Consider the following 20,770-nt stretch of genomic DNA (forward strand, 5'->3'; position numbering starts at 1 on the left):
CATATGGAAAGTCAAACTGCAGAGCAGGCCAGATTATATTCAGCAGCTGATGTTAAGATAATTCGTGTGCTCATGGGTGCTGAGGACCAAACAGATTCACTTTAACAGATGCAATCTTCTGGGATGCCTTACATGTCGAGGCAATTCAGACTGCTGGGACGTGTTCGGAGACCCCACTCATCGTTCTTTTGCCAGAACTTCCCCGAGAAGCGCACAAACAGGTCCAAACCCACCCATCCCACACTGCATCTGTCATTATCCTGCACCTTTCACGCAGGTGCTCCTATATCCCCACCCTGCCTCGCCCGCTACTTTCCTCTGTAACGTGATGAGAGAGAAGTGCCACCACCCCACATGCTCTGCTGTAGGAAATTCCCAAGGAGCCACATGCAAAGTGGAACGTACGTACAGTCGTAACTTGGAAGTCAAACGGAATCCGCTCCAGAAGTCCGTTCGACTTCCAAAATGTTCAGAATCCAAAGCGTGGCTTATGATTGGTTGTAGGAAGCTCCTACAGCCAATCGGAACCCGCGGAGGATATTCGGCTTCCAAAAGAACATTCAAAAACCACAACACTCACTTCCAGGTTTTGATCATTTGGAGCCGATTTGTTCGGGAGCCAAGGCGTTTGAGATCCAAGGTATGACCGTATGTTGTCCACAATGGGAATCTCCCAGATAAAGCAATTACAGCATGTGCCCAATAGGGGGAAATGGGGCATGGTATAGTAGCTCATGCCTCCTGACTGCTGGTAGAAAAAGTTGGGGCTGAGGAGGCACAGTGAGCCACAAATCGTCTGGACAAATGCTTTATTGGGGTGTAGAGGCACCTTGGTCTACATAAAATTAGTTTATTACACTTGTGGGCCAACAAAGAGCTCAAAAGTGGCTCTCCACCAAAGGATAAGTAAACAAGGGCTTACTAGCCCAAGCTGCCGTTTCTTAAAACAGACTTACCTTCCCCGTCCGTGGCAAATTTTTGGGCTGATGCATTGACCCCTCTCACTCTCTCAGCCTGAATGGAGATGTCAGCCTCGACAAGTGTGTGTTTCTGCAATAGGTCTTCTACTCCGAGGAGATGCTTGCCATAGTCTTGAGACAGCAGCAACACCTGTTTACACAAAACCACCATTTTTCTAGGGTTCCTGGGGGCAAACTTTGTGTTTTGTGGCTGGCTTTTTCATTAGAGAGGTGTATTTTGAGATTTCAGTGGTGCGGGACAACAGAGCCCATCCCGACGGCGGCTCCCAAGCTTCCCCCGAACCGCAAAAAGGGGGAAGGCCGCCAGCAAAGTGGTGTAGCTCCCCCCCCCCATTTTAAAGATGCAGTTGATATTTGGGTACAGCTTATATTCGGGCCAATACAGAACATCCTTAGTCGTGAGACTTGGCTCTTTTCATTTTTAAAAAGATGTTTAAATAAAAACCTAGGTAATTGCTAAATAATTACAGTCTAGAAGGTCCAGCCTTCTTTCTGAGCCTATTTGTTCCCCACTTCTGCCAATTACCTTCATCTCATCCATCCAGTCCATAATGTACAGCATCTCCTGGAATATCTTCTGCAGGCCAAGGTTCATCTCCAGCCGTTGCCTGCGTGCCCTGAGCAGCTCCAGGAGGTACTCCCATAGGCGGAAGACGTTGTCTTTCCTGGCCGTGATGCGTTTGATGTCATGGTAGTTCTCAGCCTCCAGCTCCTTGGCCACAGCAACCACTGCCTGGACCCTTTCCTCGTAGGCGGCAATGTCCGTCTCGATGGCTTCGTGCTTCTTCGTGGCAGCCTCCACAGCGGGGAGGTCAAACCCAAAGTTGTCCTGTTAAAAGATAGAGAGTTCCGTTTTTTTAATGGCCCTGTGACAAGGGTTACTGAATGTGGGAAGATTTATGGACGGTATTTCTTCACGCAGCAACAAATTAGACAGAAGAATTCCAAATCACATGGAGGTGAATGAATGAATGAATGAATGAATGAATGAATTTTATTACTACGGTCACAGACCAGTTCCGGTTCACTTACAATATCAGGAAAATCATAAAACACAACAGGGATACACTGAATTGCAATTGAGTACAACAGAGACAGTTCAGATATAGCGGCAGTTAAAAAAATTATATATATTAAACCTTGATCACTAAAATGCCTTCAGATTCTTTTTTATTCTGTTTCAATTTTGTTTATAATTTCTCCTAAAATAAAATACAATTGCTCAAACGTTTTCCAATACAGTTGTACCTTGGAAGTCGAACTGAATCCATTCCGGAAGTCCGTTTGACTTCCAAAACGTTTGGAAACCAAAGCACGGCTTCTGATTGGCTGCAGGAAGCTCCTGCAGCCAATCAGAACCCACAGAAGCCCCGTCGGACGTTCGGCTTCCAAAAATAGTTTGCAAACCGGAACAGCCACTTCTGGGTTTGCGGAATTCGGGAGCCAAAACGTGTGAGAACTAAGCTGTTCGAAAACCAAGGTTCGACTGTATTTATTTCCTTGAGGGTCGACATCCCATCCACCCTTCCACGGTTTCCTCAAATTATCTATTGCTGCTGCATGTTATCATGAATCTATACCTTCCTCCCACCACCTTATTCTCAGAGTAACTGTTACTGCTGAGCTTACTCCAAACCTGCTAGCGTTTTTGCATGTTTACAATAGGTTTTTAAATAATCTACACATATTTCCAATACCCTCTAAAAGCCGTCTCATCTTGTTCTTTAATCTTACTAGTTAAGCTTGCTAATTCTGCATATGGACCAGTTGGAAAGCCAGCAAAGTAGAATTCAGAAACCATGTCACACTTCTGCCCTGTTCCTCGAATCATATCTACCTAACAGGTGGCATATTGCCAGGAAGTCGCGTAAGTCGTAGAAGACGACAGTTGGAAGGAACGGTGCATGCCCCTATCCTGACTCTAGCATAGGAGTAGGGAACTGGATTTAGTTCTCCATGCCAGGCAACCAGTTTTGCCCATGACAGTGGTCAGCTGTTAATCTCTGCGCAAAATCTGTGTCACAGAATTTGGCGAAGTGCCCCAGTAGCTCAGAGGCAGTATTTCTGCCTTGCAATTACAAGGTCCCAGGTTCAGTTCCCTTCATCTCCAGGTAGGGGCGGAAATGTCCTCTTCCTGAAAACCTGCAGAGACACTGCTAGCCAGTGCAGACAATACCAAAGTGCTGATTTTGACCTAGCAAAGCCTTAAACGGCTCAGGACTGCAATACCTCAAGGACCACCTCCTTCCAGATGAACCTACCCGGACCCTGAGATCATCTTCTGAGGCCCTCCTTCGTGTGCCTCCTCCTCAAGAGGTCCGGAGGGTGGCAACACGAGAACGGGGCCTTCTCTGCAGTGGCTCCCTGCCTGTGGAATGCTCTCCCCAGGGAAGTTTGCCTGCTGCCTTCATTATACACCTTTATATACCTGAAGTATACCTGAAGGAGCGTCTCCACCCCCATCATTCTGCCCGGACGCTGAGGTCCAGCGCCGAGGGCCTTCTGGCGGTTCCCTCATTGCGAGAAGCAAAGCTACAGGGAACCAGGCAGAGGGCCTTCTCGGTAGTGGCGCCCGCCCTGTGGAACGCCCTTCCAGCAGATGTCAAAGCGATAAACAACTACCTGACATTCAGGAGACATCTTAAGGCAGCCCTGTTCAGGGAAGTTTTTAACGTGTGATATTTTACTGTATTTTTGGTTTTTATGGAAGCCGCCCAGAGTGGCTGGGGAGGCCCAGCCAGATGGGCGGGGTATAAATAATAAATTATTATTATTATTATTATTATTTAGGCACCAGGCAAAAACGTTCCTTTTAACCAGGCCTTAGGGTGATCCGATTTACATCCTATGCCCTTTTAAAATGTGGTGGGTTTTTTTGGGGGGGGGTATTGAGTTGTCATTTTTATTATGTATTTTAAAGAGAAGAAGAGTTTTGGATTTGATATCCTGCTTTATCACTACCCTAAGGAGTCTTAAAGCGGCTAGCTTCCTCCCCCATAAGAAACACTGTGTGAAATGAGTGGGGCTGAGAGACTTCAGAGAAGTGTGACTGGCCCAAGGTCACCCAGCAGCTGCATGTGGAGGAGCGGGGAAGTGAACCCGGTTCCCCAGATTATGAGTCCACCGCTCTTAACCACTACACCACACTGGCTTTTATATCTTGATTTTATTCCATGAATCGCCCTGAGACCCCCCCAGGTATAGGGCGGTATATAAATTCAATAAATAATAATAATACCAAGCTAGATGGACGAGTGGTCTGATAAGGCAACTTCCTTTCTTGTGTCTAACTGCACCTTAGAAATAGGCAACACTTGATGAGCAGTCGGACAAGCTTTAATTTTCTCTGAATTCCACAAGGGGGTTCAACAAGCTCTCAGGAGCTCAGTGTGGAGTGGGTTGGCCAAAAAAAAATGTTACTTTAAACACACACACACACACCCCAATCTCACCTGAGAAACCAGGCGCTGGTTTTCGCTCAACCACGTCTCCCTCATAGCTGCCTTGCGGTCGAATCTGCGGGCGAGTTGTTCCAGTTTCTCCTGTCGGATGAGCTCGTTACGCAGTGCCAGTTCTCTTTCATGTTCGGCTTTTTCCAGTCTTTCCCAGGCCTGGGTAAACCAAAAAATATATGCATTTTTAATGAATTTACATAAAGAAAAAGTCTGTGAGAAATTCTATTAAGTGCTGAATCATCAATGCACAATAATATTAATAAGGAAAGATTCGGATGGTTGGCGCTAATTAGAGAGCAGAAGGCACAATGCGTGGATTTGGGGTGGGCCAAAGTGTCACAGAAGCTAGTTTTGCCCAAACAGGCACAAAACATGCGTCTTTTATCCAGGTCATTTTCTTTTCATACTCTATTGGAATAACTCTGGGGCTCTGCATGGCAGTAAACATATGCTGACTCACAGAACCTGAGGGCTGACACAAGGGCCAGAGAGTAGCTTTCTTTCTTTTTTTAAAGGACACGTTTCTAGATCTCATGCCTACGGCAAAAAACTAAAGTGAAGTAAAAGTGTAAAACCTAAAAACACGACATGTAATTCAGGATGGATATGTAAAACAAGGCTTAAGCTTCCTTTCAGTGTATCCCTTTGGACCTTCAGAAAGAAAACGTTGAGAGCTGGGCAAGTCATTTGTATGGAACTCTCTGTTCCTTTTACTGAATGTGAGACCCCATCCCCCCTAGTCCTAAGCACTGATTCTGTTCATTTAGAAAATGTATTGATCGCTTTATATTCAGATGAATCTCAGAGTGATGTACAAAGCAGAAATCAACATAATGCAAAATCATCATCATCATAAACAACCTGCCAAAACAACATTATCCTGTACCAAAATTAGCAGCAATCAGGCCAGGATTATCTTTCTGGGAAGCCCTGGTGAAATAAAAATGTCTTCAAGAGGGGTGGCAAGTTCCCAAAAGGGACAGCGCCTGTCTTGATATCTTCTGGAAGGAAGCCCTATAGCACAAAGGTTGCTATGCTACTGATTGATGTATCCATCACATTTATATCCCACCTTCCCTCACGGTGGTGCGCTCTCCTCCTTCTCGTTTTATCCTACAACAGCCCTGTTAGGTAGGTTAGGCTGAGAGACCGTGAATGGCCCAAGGTCACCCAGCTGAGTTCCATGGCTGAGGAGGGATTTGTCCACTATGCAGTGGACGCTGGCAGGCCCCTGATGACCGCAGTGACCACAGCAGCAGACACGGGTAAGCTGACATCTTAGGTACCCTTGCTTCCCAAAAGGGTTTTGTTCAGTTGCGTACTTTGAAGCCAGAACCGTAACGGTGCTGTGCCTAAATGCTAAAAAGCAAGCCAGCCTATTTGTCACGTAAAGAAACAGATCTGTAATTAGCCACATGCCGTTCCGGAGGGTTTTTCCTAAATCCTGGGGATTGTCACGCTGCCTGGAACACAAGGATCTCCAGACAAGGGAGTCTTAGCAGACAAATACGGGAGTGGGAGAGTTTTATAGCTTGAAGCGATCCGGAGCCAAGCTTGCGGATGCAAGCAACAGCTGCCCTGCGAATTCCAGCCAGGATGAAAAAGCAAATTAGGAAGGCTTACCCTGTTTTAAAGCACTTTGCTTTCCCCCCCAGGGATCTCGGTGAGCTGCTTGCTGTTCAGCTGGCTAAACCAGAAAAGCAGCTCCCTGGCTCTCCCCACCCCTATCTCGGCATCTTTGCTGCGCTCCAATGAGACTCTCTGCAAGATGCCCCCATCGTACACAAGGGTCTTCTGCAAGGAGGAAAGGTTATTGCATTTGGGACTTTTTAATTTGGAGAAAAGGCAGGCAAGAGGTGACATGATCAAAGTCCATAGAATTATACATGGCTTGGAGAAATGGCTTGAGAGAAGTTTTCTTATAACAACAACAATTGCATGCCACCCCTCTGACTGGGTTTCCCCAGCCACTCTGGGCGGCTACCAACAGAATATTAAAAGCACGATAAAACATCAGACATTAAAAACTCCCCCCTTTCTCTTTCAGAACCCAAGAATGTGCAGACACCCAACGAAAATGAATGTGGGAGGCTTCAGGACAGGCAAGAGAAAGTGCTTATTCACAGTGATAATGGCCATCAACTTGGATGGCTTTAAAGGAGAATTAGAGATATTAATGGGAGGTAATGTTATCAATGGCGGCTACCCCTAATGGCGATGTTCTGTCACCTCTTCCTTATCACAGAATCATAGAGTTGGCAGGGAATATGCAGCTATGCTTTACAAGGATTGAACCCGCAGCCTTGGTGTTATCAGCACCATGCTCTAACCAACTGAGCTAGAGTGTCCGTTGCTGAGAATTGTGGGTGGAGAGAGCACTGTTGTGTTAATAACCTGCTTGCATGCTTCCAATCAGTATCTGGTTGGCCACTGTGGAAAAACAGGGTGCTGGACCAGATGTGTCTGTCAGTTTGCATTGCTTGGTACAGAAAGTATTGATCTGATGTGTAGAGATCTTTCCTATTCTAATTAATTCAAGAGGGTTCTGGAAGCTGCTCTGTGTGAAAGAAACAAGCAAAAGGTTCCTGATGTTTGGGTTATACCTTCAGAGAAGCTGAGTACAATGGCTTAAGCTGGTTCTCTTGTCTCTTCTGTCAAGGTCATGCCGACTATAATAATAAGGCCAGAGAGCCTGGGTTTCAGTCTTTTCTATCTCTCTACCTTCTGGTGTGGTGTTCTGTATATAGTGTTAAGGTTTAGTCTTATTATAAGTTATTGTAAGTTAAATCTGCTGCAACTGGATTTCTTATGGGCAGTGCCAATCCTGAATGTATTGGATTTATGAACATTATGCTCAATTGCCTTCAGTAGCAGTAAAGCTCTGCTGGATGAAATATTAATTGCCTCTGATCTATTTTTTGGGGAATCCTGCAACCTTTTAAAGATTTTACTCTGCCAGCTATATATCAGAGTTCTGCTCTGGATCAATATGAGTAGAATTTGTGACAGTGTCTTTGGCCTGAGATCCAACAGGGCTCTTTTTTCATGTTCTCTCTCATCCACCTGAGAAAGATAATTCTGGGTACAATGTTCTATCTGCACTGAGGCGAACAGAAGCCACAGAAGGGCACAATTGCCTCTCTCATTCCAACAGGCCAGGCATTGTCCTTTGGGTCTTACTAGTAGCTTGCACACCATGTCTCAACATAAGAAAAGCTCTGCTGGATCAAAGCCACGGACCATCTATGCCAGCGTCCTTTTCTTACAGTGGCCAACCAGATACCTATAGGAAGCAACTTCTGCTCTGCAGTGGGTAGCAAGTGCAGTCCCTCCGGGAGATCAAAACTGCAAGGAAAGGTTGAAGGAACCAAGTATGTTTAGCCTGGAAAAGAGGAGACATGATAGCCACCTTCAAATATCTCAAGGGCTGTTACATGGAAGAGGGAGCCAACTTGTTTTCTCCTGCTCTGGAGGGTAGGCTTCAAACCGATGGCTTCAAGTTACAAGAAAGGAGATTCCATCTCAACATCAAAAATAACTTTCTGATGGTAAGAGCTGTTTGACAGTGGAACGGTCTCCCTGATAGGATGCGTCCAGGGAATGGGGGCAACTCGCAGGCCCCCAGCTGGCTCCAGCCCACTGGAACAGCATCAATCGGCGACTTGTAGCTTCAGAAGCCTTTAGAAACGTGAGCACGCTCTAATCAACAGGGTGAATAACTCTTCACAACGGAAGTGGCATATTTAAGTAAAGGTAAAGGGACGCCTGACTATTAGGTCCAGTCATGACCGACTCTGGGGTTGTGGCGCTCATCTCGCTTTATTGGCCGAGGGAGCCGGCGTAAAGCTTCCGGGTCATGTCGCCAGCATGACTAAGCCGCTTCTGGTGAACTAGAGCAGCGCACGGAAACGCTGTTTACCTTCCCACTGGAGCGGTACCTATTTATCTACTTGCATTTGACATGCTTTTGAACTGCTAGGTGGGAAGGAGCAAGGACTGAACAACAGGAGTTCACCCCATCGCGGGGATTCGAACCGCCGACCTTCTAATCGGCAAGTCCTAGGCTCTGTGGTTTAACCCACAGCGCCACCCACATCCCTTACAAGCATTTTATTCGGCATAGTCAAAATGAAAAATTCCTTCCTGTAGCACCTTAAAGACCAACTAAGTTAGTTCTTGGTATAAGCTTTCGTGTGCATGCACACTTCTTCAGATACCATGCACACGAAAGCTTATACCAAGAACTAACTTAGTTGGTCTTTAAGGTGCTACAGGAAGGATTTTTTTTATTTTGACTATGGCAGACCAACATGGCTACCTATCTGTATTCGGCATAGTTCAGGACAAAGAAAACATGTCTGCTCTCTTCTTGTCCAAGCAAAAAGCATAGGCAAAAGCAATATACAACGGAAGTTCCCAGCAGACTGTGCTGGAAGTAAACAGACATGTGGCATACAACAACTCCACATGCCTGTTCTAAAGGTGGAATGGAACTATATCCTAACAGGTTGCAGACTCTCTTTTGGAGGTTTCTAAGCAGAGGTTGGGTGACCATCTTTCATGGATGCCTTAGTTGACCCGGGTGGCGCTGTGGGTAAAAGCCTCAGTGCCTAGGACTTGCCGATCGAAAGGTCGGCGGTTCGAATCCCTGCGGCGGGGTGTGCTCCCGTCGCTCAGTCCCAGCGCCTGCCAACCTAGCAGTTCGAAAGCACGTCAAGTGCAAGTAGATAAATAGGTACCACTCCAGCGGGAAGGTAAACGGCTTTCCGTGTGCTGCGCTGGCTTGCCAGATGCAGCTTGTCACGCTGGCCACGTGACCCGGAAGTGTCTGTGGACAGCGCTGGCTCCCAGCCTCTAGAGTGAGATGAGCGCACAACCCTAGAGTCTGTCAAGATTGGCCCGTATGGACAGGGGTACCTTTACCTTTACCTTTAAGCAGAGGTTGGGTGACCATCTTTCATGGATACTTTAGTTGAGATTCCTGCATGGAAGGGGTTGGACTTGGGGTCCCTTCCAACTCTGCAATTCTATGATTCTATGAAATGGGGTTGCTTTAGTGGAGCTATGTGTACATAGACAAGGAAAGGTGTCCCTAGAGGGCACTTTTGAACTGTTGCAGCTCCTTTTCAGTGGTGGCTCCTCCGTTTTTGCAATGCCCACCCCAAGGAGGCCTACCTGGAGAGATTTCACATACGGCACTTGTGTGCCATTTCAGGCTTGTTCTTGGCTGGAGTTCATGGCTATTACAGAGAGAGCTTAACAATGAGCCCTGGTATGGATGGCATGCGAAGCCAAACCTTGGTTTAGTGAGGTGAGGGAGCAAACAGGACCAGAGAAGGGGACATCCTCTCTGAGACCAAGCACATTTGTCCATTATTTGGCTGCTTAATAATAATAATAATAATAATAATAATAATAATAATAATAATTTTTATTTATACCCCACCCTCCCCGGCCAGAGCTGGGCTCAGGGCAGCTAACACCAATAAAATTACAGTAAAAACATAATGGGGGGGGGACCAATTTAAAATAAAATTTAAAATGCAGCCTCATTTTAAAATACTTGATAAATCAAGACCATAAGGGGAGGGAAACATAAGGGCCAGACTGAGTCCAAACCAAAGGCCAGGCGGAACAGCTCTGTATTGCAGGCCCTGTGGAAAGATGTCAAGTCCTGCAGGGCCCTAGTCTCTTGTGACAGAGCTTTACACCAAGTTGGGGCCAGTCCTAAAAAGGCCCTGGCCCTAGTTGAGACCAATCTAACCACCTTGCGATTTGGGACCTCCAAAATGCTGTCATTTGTGGACCTTAAGGCCCCACCACGGAGAGGCGGTCCCGTAGGTATCTGGGTCCTAGGCCGCATGGGGCTTTAAAGGTCAAAATCATATAAACCTGACCCTGTACTCCACTGGGATGTGTTATGCAAACCAAGCCACTGTTGCGGTGGTGGTTTTACACCATTTAGAGGCGCTTTCTGTATGAAAAAAGCAGTCTGTAATTTTTAAAATAAGAAAAGGAATACTACAAATAAAGGCATGCTAGAAATCTTATCCCTGGTCCACCCAGGACTCTCAGCATGGAACAGCCTGATCCACAAAGTACCCATAGCTCAGCTGCTTACACTACAGAAAACAATTGATCCAGGAAGTTGCATATTTACCTTGTTGATATCTGAGATGAGTTTCCCTTCCCTGGGCATGTACACTTTCTGATTATTAGCCCTCATTTTGCTTTGGATGGTGAAGAGCAGGACTTCCAAGTTTCCTTTTTCTGTGAATCTAAAATAAGATAAAAAAACGAGGGGAGCCGAAAGGGAAACGTTAACTCTTCAAGCAAGCGACCAGACATTTTGTCCCGATATCGACGTATTTTATATGGTTGACAGTTCTTGTTTTTGAATTCCCCCCTTCCCGGATTTTATATTGCTGCGTGCAAGACACATGTGCTCAGCTAGAAACAGCTGGTTCAAATGTCACAATCCGGACAGGTCAGCCGATTGACCGTTTGCATTTAGCTCCCAGCAGATGAAAGGACCAAGCTTTTATTATTATTATTAAATCTTTTCTCGCACTGTCTGCTTTGTGCGCGCTTGCTGACTGCTGAATTCGAAGCCTCACTCTGCGATTCCTGCAGTTGACGGCAAAACGCCCAGCTAGGTTTCCGCCGCAGGATCGGAGCCTTCGAGCGTTTACAGGAGGCTTTTCAATGCTGCACAATTTGTGCATTTTCAAACAGGCATGTCGGAGTCAACTTGATAAACATTCTGGGTATTGCTCTGAAAATCACCAGTTTAAACTTACTCTGAGTTATGCTACCATGAGATAAGGTACATGGCTCAATCTTGAACAATACGCTGGAGTGTACATAGAGCTTTTTTGCAAGAGAGGGCTTCCCCCTTCACTCCAATGTCCATGCATACAATGAATGTGCAATGTCCAGGGCATCTGCTGACAGTGAAGAAAACGAGGGAGAAGCTCCTGGCACATTAGAGGTCCTATGAGTCATGGTGTATTTATGATGTTTGATGCCCCTGGGCAGAGGACAAGCTTACTCACTTTTCCAGGTAAGTGTGCATGAAATTACCTGGGAGTAAGCCACTTATCTCCATGTGATTTACTTCTGAGTGTAAATACAAAAGAGTTTCCTGTAAAATGCAGGAGCAGCGTTACCCCCAAACAAAACACCAACAGGATAAGGCTGGCAAAACCAACCCAATCAAGATCAGTAAGATAAAAAGCTAACTAAAAAATATCTGAGAATAACTTTTGGGCATATAAAGGCGGTTGCTGGACTGTTGCCAAAGAAAGCCAAACGGATTCCAAAACGCTTCAGATTAAAAACACGTGCATTCGATTAATGTGTTTGGTAGAGCAGAAAGCTTTCAAGATGCACAGGGCTATTCTTCAGTCCAAAAGGAACAGCTCTGTGCGACTCAAAAACCTGCCAACTTCTCAACACATAAAAAGTAATAAGCTACTATGATTCCCACTTCTGTTTGTTGGCATACCAGGTATTTGCCCAATAAAAGGTACTGTATTAAACATTTGGGACGCCTACGCAAAGATAAATTGTCGTGGGCTGCAGTGAGCTGCTCCTTCCCACACCACCTTTTCTGCTTTGTGGGTGTGTGCTACTGCTTGCACCCCCTTTTGTTTACATGCTACAGCGGAGACAACTGCAATCATCTCCAGCATATAATAATGTCCGTGACACACACCACTTAGAGCCTTGCAGTTCTGTTTGTGGAGACAATAATTTGGTGGTGGGAGAGACCACAGAGGAAGTAGTACAAGGAGAAACGAAGCTTTCAGCAAATGTCAGAAGGCATCTAACCATGAACTAAGGAGGGCTTGTGAAACACGAGCAGCGTAACTAGCTTCTAATTGTCTGGGACTGGAAGATGCAAACTGCCTAAAGGCTCCCCAACTGTTTTGATCGAGTTGGGATTAATTCCCGAGAAAGGACAGTGTCGGACGAGGCCTACTTGGGTGGCTTCTCCACTGTGCGGTAGGTGTTGAACGCCTGGAGCTGTTGCTGCACCCCAACCAGGGAGTTGGCAAACTTGCGGTTGTTCAGGATGATGATGGTTTGCTCAATCCACTCCAGGAGGTCGGAAGCCAGCGACTCGTACTTCTCAATCATCTTCTCCGTTTCGATGGCGTTGTCAAGCACCTAGGATAATAATAATAATAATAATAATAATAATAATAATAATAATAATAAATTTTATTTATATCCCGCCCTCCCCAGCCGAAGCCGGGCTCAGGGCAGATAACAACAATAAAATAGTACAACATTCTAAAATCATTTCATTATAAAATTAATTCCAATCAAATTGATGGCAACCATTAGGCTAAAGTTCTGTGAAGATTGCCAAAGGAGGGAGTCAGGCTGTGCCCTGACCAAAGGCCTGGTGGAACAGCTCTGTCTTGCAGGCCCTGTGGAAAGATGTCAAGCCCCGCAGGGCCCTAGTCTCTTGTGACAGAGCGTTCCACCAGATCGGAGCCACTGGCTCTAGTTGAGGCCAGCCTAACCTCTCTGTGACCTGGGACCTTCAGGATGTTTTTGTTTGAAGACCGTAAGTTCCTCTGTGGGACATACCAGGAGAGGCGGACCCATAGGTACGATGGTCCTAGGCCGTCCAGGGCTTTAAAGGTTAAAACCATCACCTTAAACCTGATCCTGTACCCCACTGGGAGCCAGTGCAGCTGGTATAGCACCGGGTGAATGTGATCTCGCACGGAGGACCCCGTAAGGAGTCTCGCCGCGGCATTCTGCGCCCACTGGAGTTTCTGGGTCAGTCTCAGGGGCAGCCCCACGTAGAGCGAGTTACAATAATCCAGTCTGGAGGTGACCGTCGCGTGGATCACAGTGGCTAAGTCAGGGCGAGAGAGGTAAGGAGCCAACTGCTTAGCTTGGCGGAGATGAAAAAATGCCGCCTTTGTTATAGCTGCAATCTGCGCCTCCATGGAAAAGGAGGTGTCGAAGATTACACCCAAACTCTTAACGGACGGTGCTTGCACTAATTGCACCCCCGCAAGAAATGGGAGTTGCCCCCCCCAGTCCCATATTGTATTGGATTATAATAATATTGGATTATTGTAACTCGCTCTACATGGGGCTGCCCTTGAGACTGACCCAGCCAAAAGCAGGCAGACAAGCAGGCAGAAAGGGACATCTGAGGGCCTAGGACAAGTGCTCCCCATGGGGGACAGGAGACAGGGCTGGAAAGGAAGCCAGCGAGGCAAAACCACCGACTCCTGACAAGGCAAAGCAATGAAACAGTAGGAGAGGAGTGTTGACTCAGAAAGAGCCGTGTTTCCATGATCCCAGGTTGCTCCGGTGGGGGGGGGAACGTGACAGATGGGGTCTTATGACTTCAGAGAACGCGCCTCTCCTGACTGCAGCAGCAGCAGCTGACCTGCAAAAATGCAGCATGCCGTGACTTTCCGAGTGCTAACGGAAAATTATTTCTGTCTGCGCTTCCAGATTGGGGGAGGGAGGGGGGAACAGACGGTCACACAATTCCGCTTTCAAAACAACAGTTCACAGAAGGTTTGAAACTGGGGCTTCGGCGAGATTATATTACTCATAATATTTGTGCAGTGCTTTTATCCCAAGTTCGCGTCCTGGTCCCATGAACTACGCTCGGGATGGCAGGAAGCCACAGTGTGACTGTAGCAGCTGCCACAGGTTCCTGCAGAGAGTTCCCTACTGATTGCCTTAGTCCTATCACTTGTCCATTTATTTGACTATTTTCCACTGGCAGTGACCAGCTTCATCTAGGGTTCTGAGCAAAAAAAGAAGTTGCTGCTCTTTGTTACTCCGAGTCCAAGGAAAAGGCTGGTGGCTGACAGCGGGAGGGCATGTTTGCAGAGAAAAGGCCGGAAGGAGGCTCCCTGTAGGCAGCTTTAGCTTCTGCAAAACTGCTAGCTGCTACAGTCACTCAGAGGCTTCCTGCCACTTTCACAGGCCCCTGTGTCAGCTGGGACTTAGGTGGCATCTACACACATATAAAAAAGGCTGTGAAAATGCTTTTTTAAAAAAAGGTTTTGAAAAATACATTGAATTTTCCATAGCTCACTGTCGCCATCTTGTGCCACATTTGTGCATTGCACTTTACAACCTATTTAAAGCGTTTTATTTGCAGCTGTGTAGATGAGGCCTTAATGCACAAAATACATGGTTCTATGGCATCCAGCACAGCCGCGTGAGGTAAGTCACTCGTGTTTTCGTTTTAGAGGAGGAAAACACAGCAAAGACAGTAATGCTAAGCAAAGTTTTGCGAACTAACGCCCATGAAACTGTAGAATGCAAACCTTTCCAATGCGCTTTCCTTCCACGGCTAAAGCTTTCATCTTGCTGAAGTAGTGGTAATATGTCACAACGTAGGTGATTATGGACTTTTCATCAGGGTGGTCAACGCTGATATCTGTTAAGGTGTGGGAAGAGAGAGAGAGAGAAGGGGGGGAAACCAACAAGATGGTGTTACTGCAGCAGAGAATTGAATTGCACGTGATTCCAAAACAATTTGCATCATGCTGGCAACTTAGGCAAGGCCTGAGAATTCAGCTGGAACTAGATGTTAACAGAAAAAGCAGCTGCAAGACTATCTCCTCACTCCCTGTAGCATCTCAAGGAATTTACCCTGCCTCCTGATGTCACAACCTGCTGGGTTTACTTACCATACAGAAATCCACTAAGTTACACCAACTCTCAAACGAGTCCCCCATTTTGGCCACACCCACACCACGCATTTAAGGTGGTACCGTACCACTTTAAGCAGTCATGGCTTCTCCCAAAGCATTCTGGGAGGTTGTTAAAGGTGCTGAGAGTTGTGAGGAGACCTCTATGCCCCTCACAGAACTACAATTCTCAAGCGTTTCCTGTGGAGAGGGAATGATGGTTAAGCCACTCTGCAAATTGTAGCTCTAGAAAAAAAGAACAGGGATCCCCTAACGACTCCCTTAACAAACTACAGCTCCCAGAATGCTTTGGGGGAAAGCCGTGGCTGCTTAAAGTGACACGATACCACTTTAAGGGTGGGTGTGGTTTTCGTGCCATTGGCTCCAGCTGGTGGGAGGCAGGGGAACACGGAGTGATTTCACAGCACAAACTAAGTTCTTGCAGGCATTACTGGGGATGGAGAGGAGATAAACCTGTCTGCTGCCACTTTTCTTCTCCTTCTTCTTCACTGTGTTTAGAATAACATCCTACTTCTGGCCTATGTCAAAGCTCTGGAGTTGAGGGTTTGAAACGAAGTCCAGATTTATTCCCCGAGTGAAAATATATACAGAATCATTCACCCAGCCTGGAAGTTACTCACGATGGATGGTGTGATTTGCCTGTGAAGGCAGAGGTGGGGAGCTTTTTAAGCCAGAGGGCTGCATTACTTTCTGAGCAACCTTCTGAGACCCACATGCCAGTGGTTGGCAGGAGCAGAGGGCGCAAATGAGCAGGAGAAATAGATTTTATAAATGGCACCTTTGTGCAGGAGGCTCCTTTCGGTGGACACGCACGTGCCCCTCTTTATCCTCCATCCAAGAATGCAGGAGGAATTTTCAGAATTCAAGGGCATACTCCAGCCAGGCAAAAACACCTGAGAAGGATGTGAATCAGGGCCAGGGAGGGGTGTCCTTGGGGAGGGTGTGTGGCTGGGGGAGAGTCCTGAGGGCCAGGGAGAGATCCCTGGAGGGCCATGTTTAGATCCGGGCCAGAGCTTCCCCGTCCCTGCTACATGGCTGTGCATATTTTGTGTAGGTCTTATGCTACGGCAACGGAATAAGAACCAGGCCGCAGAACCCTGCTCTACCTCTCTTTTAAATCAGAACCAGTGAAGGCGGTGAAGGTCCTGTGTGAGTGCCTGGAGGGGGTTGGAGGATGGATGGTGGCTAACAGATTGAGGTTGAATCCTGACAAGACAGAAGTACTGTTTTTGGGGGACAGGGGGCGTTGTGGGTGTGGGGGACTCCCTGGTCTTGAATGGGGTCGCTGTGCCCCTGAAGGACCAGGTGTGCAGCCTGGGAGTCATTTTGGACTCACAGCTGTCCATGGAGGCACAGGATAATTCTGTGTCCAGGGCAGCTGTTTACTAGCTCTATCTGGTATGCAGGCTAAGACCCTATCTACCCGCGGACTGTCTCGCCAGAGTGGTGCATGCTCTAGTTATCTCCCGCTTGGACTACTGCAATGCACTCTACGTGGGGCTACCTTTGAAGGTGACCCGGAAACTGCAATTAATCCAGAATGTGGCAGCCAGACTGGTGACTGGGAGTGGCTGCCGGGACCACATAACACCGGTCCTGAGAGATCTGCATTGGCTCCCAGTACGTTTCCGAGCACAATTCAAAGTGTTGATGCTGGCCTTTAAAGCCCTGAACGGCCTCAGTCCAGTATACCTGAAGCAGCGTCTTCACACTGAGGTCCAGCGCCGAGGGCCTTCTGGTGGTTCCCTCACTGCGATAAATCAGGTTACACGGAAACAGGCAGAGGGCCTTCTCGGTAGTGGCGCCCACCATGTGGAACGCCCTCCCTTCAGATGTGAAGGAAATAAGCAGCTATCTTATCTTTAAAAGACATCTGAAGGCAGCCCTGTTTAGGGAAGTTTTTAATATTTAATGCTATATTGTTTTTAACACTTGATTGGGAGCCGCCCAAAGTGGCTGGGGAAACTCAGCCAGATGGGCGGGGTGGGGTATAAATAATAAATTATTATTTATTATTATTATTATATTTGCTGAGAGATGCTGGCCTTGCTGTTGGGCAGCTAGGTGACTCATCTGCAGAATGGGTTTGCAATCTGTGCCTGACCTATTGCCACAATTGCCCTAGGGGAAGTTGCATCTTGCTCGATTCTCCAGAAACCCTTTCCCAACTTCTTCCTTCAGGAGGCAACAAGTAGCAAGAAGAGGCTCCGGGAAGAAGGGGGCAGAGGTGTTGAGGGTGGGGGACAATACGGAACACACTGCTGCATCAGTGGCAAGCCGTTCTTACCTTCCGGGTCCAGGAGTTTAGTAAGGCCAAGATGCTGCTCTGCCAGGTTAAAAGCGTTCTGCAGATTGTAGTGTGCATTTGATTTCTTCAGCTTATCAAAATCAATTAGGTCAGGCCTAAGCAAGGAACAGGAGAACGCAAATCACTTTGGGCCATTTCCCATAAAGTGAACTAACTGAGTCAGAAATATGAACGACAGAAGCAGGAAGACTAGGAGTCAAGTCTCCTAGAAAGGTTGGGCACAGCTGCACATGATGGGCGGTCGGTAGTGGGAGGCAGCGCTTATGCGACCTCCCGTCAGCGGTGTTGCTGCAATTATGCCATCCGCTACTGTGCACAGTTGCCAACTTTTCATAGACAAACTCATCTGTGCTGCGCGGTCCTTGGGGCAAGGAAGCGCTGCCCCAAACAGCATGTGGGTTGAGGAGAACCTGATGTTGGGAACCGGGAGGGGAGGGGAAGATGCTGACATGGAAAAGAATGGCACGCGAGAGACGGAGACATGAACATGTGCAGCAGGCGAAGAGGCATGGGGGGGGAGCATGCACCAGGTGTAAGGTAAAGGTAAAGGGACCCCTGACCATTAGGTCCAGTTGTGGCCGACTCTGGGGTTGCGGCGCTCATCTCGCTTTATTGGCCGAGAGAGCTGGCGTACAGCTTCCGGGTCATGTGGCCAGTATGACTAAGCCGCTTCAGGCGAACCAGAGCAGCACATGGAAACGCCGTTTACCTTCCCGCCGGAGCGGTGCCTATTTATCTACTTGCACTTTGAGGTGCTTTCGAACTGCTAGGTAGGCAGGAGCAGGGACCGAGCAACGGGAGCTCACCGCGTCGCAGGGATTCGAACCGTCAACCTTCTGATCGGCAAGCCCTAGGCTCTGTGGTTTAACCCACAACGCCACCCGCATCCTGCACCAGGAGTAAGTGTGGGCAACTAACAACGAGGGGCAGAGATTTCCCTTAGCTGGAAGGGGAAAGGTTGTGTATAAAGTGGATGCTCAGGTTGCAAACGTGATCCGTGCGGGATGCACATTCGCAGCCTGCAGTTGCGATTCGGCGCTTCTGTGCATGTGCAAAGCACGATTTAGCGCTTCTGCGCACGCGCGACTGCCGAAACCCGGAAGTAACCTGTTCTAGTACCTCCGGGTTTCGGAGGTCTGTAACCCGAAAAAACACAACCTGAAGTGTCTGTAACCCAAGGTATGACTGTACAAGAAAAGCCCCCCCCCCCACAAAGCCAATGATTGGCTTGAGGTTTCTAGTTTCTAGATAGAGGACAGGATTTCAAGAGGGTGTGTATGAGGGATGGTAAGGAACCTTGCAGAGAGCAAGGCGGGTTCTTCCTCGTTTCCCAGGCAACTGCTTCCCCACTGCTGAAGAGGCAATCCACTCTTCAATCAGAAGAGCGGCTTGTGTTTTCGGCGGAGGAAACTGCTACGGCATTCAACAACCAACAAAGCCCCAGTTGTGAGCACCATTCTCTCCCAGCAGGGCTCACATTACTTCCGTAAATACGAATGTAAAGTGTTACAAGGTCAGTTCCAGAGCAAGGCGAGCAAAATTCAGGTCTCTGCCTCAAGGAGCTTACACTGCAGTTTCAGGCAGGACAGCAGAGAGAGAGAGAAGGAAGGTTAAAAAAGGGATAAACCCTGAGCCAGTGCGAGATATACTGTATTTTTCGCTCTATAGGATGCACCCGACCATAGGACGCACCTTGTTTTAGAGGGGGAGAACAAGGGGAAAAAAATCTCCCCCTCTCTGCTCAGCGCCCCTTCAGCAAAGCGGCAGGAGAAACGGAGTCCCTTCCATTTCTCCTCCCGCTTGGCTGAAGGGGCGCTGCGCAGCTCTCCCTCTCTGCTGAAGCCAGGAAAGTCTATCCCTGAAGCCTTCGGAGCGCAGCGCGAGTTCCCGCTGCACTCCGGAAGCTTCAGGTTCCTTTCGCTGAAGCCGGGAGAGCAAGACTCTCCTGGCTTCAGCGAAAGCAACACGAAGCCTCCGGAGCGTGGAGGGAGCGCTCCCTCTGAGCTTCGGAGACTTTGCGTTGCTATAGCTGAAGCCAAGGAGCCTGCATTCACTCCATAAGACGCACACACATTTCCCCTTAATTTTTGGAGGGGAAATAGTGTGTCCTATAGAGCGAAAAATACGGTACTTAGAAATCAATCCAATGAATGCTTCCCTGGGAGTAAGCCCCACTGAACGCAGTAGGATTTGCCTCCTTGTCTACATGCATAGGATCGGTCCATTGCGGCAACAAAGGGAGTAGAAGCGAAATCTTTTGCAGAGAGAAAAAGAGGTGGTGCGAGGCAGCTGTTCTGGAAGAGGGGGCCCAGGACTGCGGCTACGCCATGAGTTGCGATTCTGCATCCGCTGGTCCAGAGCTTAAAGACTCCATCAAAGTCTCCGACAAGTGCCCACCTGTGTTTATGGATTAGCGCGTTGAAAGCCATGCCGTCCCTCCAGCTGGTGGTGAAGTTGTGAATGTTGACGTTGGGGTAGCTGGCACAACAAAAGAACCCAAGATGGAAGGGTGGGGGGAGAGAAACAAAACAAAGAAAACTCCATCAGTATAGGATTAAGGCTCAGAGATATGAATAATGAGAGGCGTCGAGTTAGCCGGAAAAAAGGTTGCGCTCAAGCAGCCTTCGGGTTACCATTTTGAAGTGGAACTGCAGAAGGCAGAGCGGGACACACCCTCCCTGGCAATTCCTCTTTTTAAAAAAAGATCCAGAGGTTTCAGATATGGAATAGATAAAGGACTTACTGACGCCTGGGAGAACAGAACTATTACTAAGATGGGAAATCCTGAGGCCTTGCCTATTATTCCGCTGCCCAGTCATTTGATCCTTGGGAGAGATACTGTATGTTCCCAAGGTTCATCTCGCATCTGTAAAGCCGATCAGTGGCTACTGATCATGATGGATGATGGCCATCGCTCTGCCTCTGTGGTCGGAAGCATCAATGTTTCCGAATACCAGTTGCTGGAAAGCACAGGAGGGTTGAGGGCTCGGGTTCAAATTCTGCTTGCTAGTTCCTCGCAGGCACTGTGGTTGGCCACTGTAAGAACAGGCTGCTGGACTAGGAAGGCGATTGGCCTCATCCAGCACAGCTCTATGTACCTATCCTAGTCTGCAGTCACAGTTTATACAGTCGGAATGGTTTTTAAATGTTTGCGTTGTTTTTATATGCGGAATTGCTTTACACTGGTTTTTATTGTTGTAGCGGTTTTGTTTGTTTTATAATTGTATGCTTTACTGTAATGACCCACCCTGGGACCTTGCGGTGAAGAATGCTTAAGAGATCAAATAAAATAAATGCATTTTTAAAAATAAAATAAAAAGA

General features: G+C 47.7%; 1 protein-coding gene across 3 annotated transcripts in view; it reads right to left on the reverse strand.

The window, feature by feature from the left end:
• The window catches only part of SPTBN1 (spectrin beta, non-erythrocytic 1), a 244,607-nt gene that overhangs the window by 52,336 nt on the left and 171,501 nt on the right, over positions 1-20,770 (reverse strand). For all 3 annotated transcript variants that reach the window (XM_082217182.1, XM_082217180.1, XM_082217181.1), the window contains 8 exons: positions 19,847-19,927; positions 17,429-17,544; positions 14,755-14,867; positions 12,420-12,607; positions 10,596-10,713; positions 4,433-4,591; positions 1,507-1,809; positions 957-1,110 (listed from right to left, as the gene is read on the reverse strand). In XM_082217182.1, coding sequence (XP_082073308.1) covers positions 957-1,110; positions 1,507-1,809; positions 4,433-4,591; positions 10,596-10,713; positions 12,420-12,607; positions 14,755-14,867; positions 17,429-17,544; positions 19,847-19,927 — 1,232 coding nt within the window. The remainder of the gene's footprint in view (positions 1-956; positions 1,111-1,506; positions 1,810-4,432; positions 4,592-10,595; positions 10,714-12,419; positions 12,608-14,754; positions 14,868-17,428; positions 17,545-19,846; positions 19,928-20,770) is intronic.

Source organism: Podarcis vaucheri (genome assembly GCF_965113315.1).
Source record: "Podarcis vaucheri genome assembly, chromosome: 3".
Lineage (NCBI taxonomy): Eukaryota > Metazoa > Chordata > Lepidosauria > Squamata > Lacertidae > Podarcis > Podarcis vaucheri.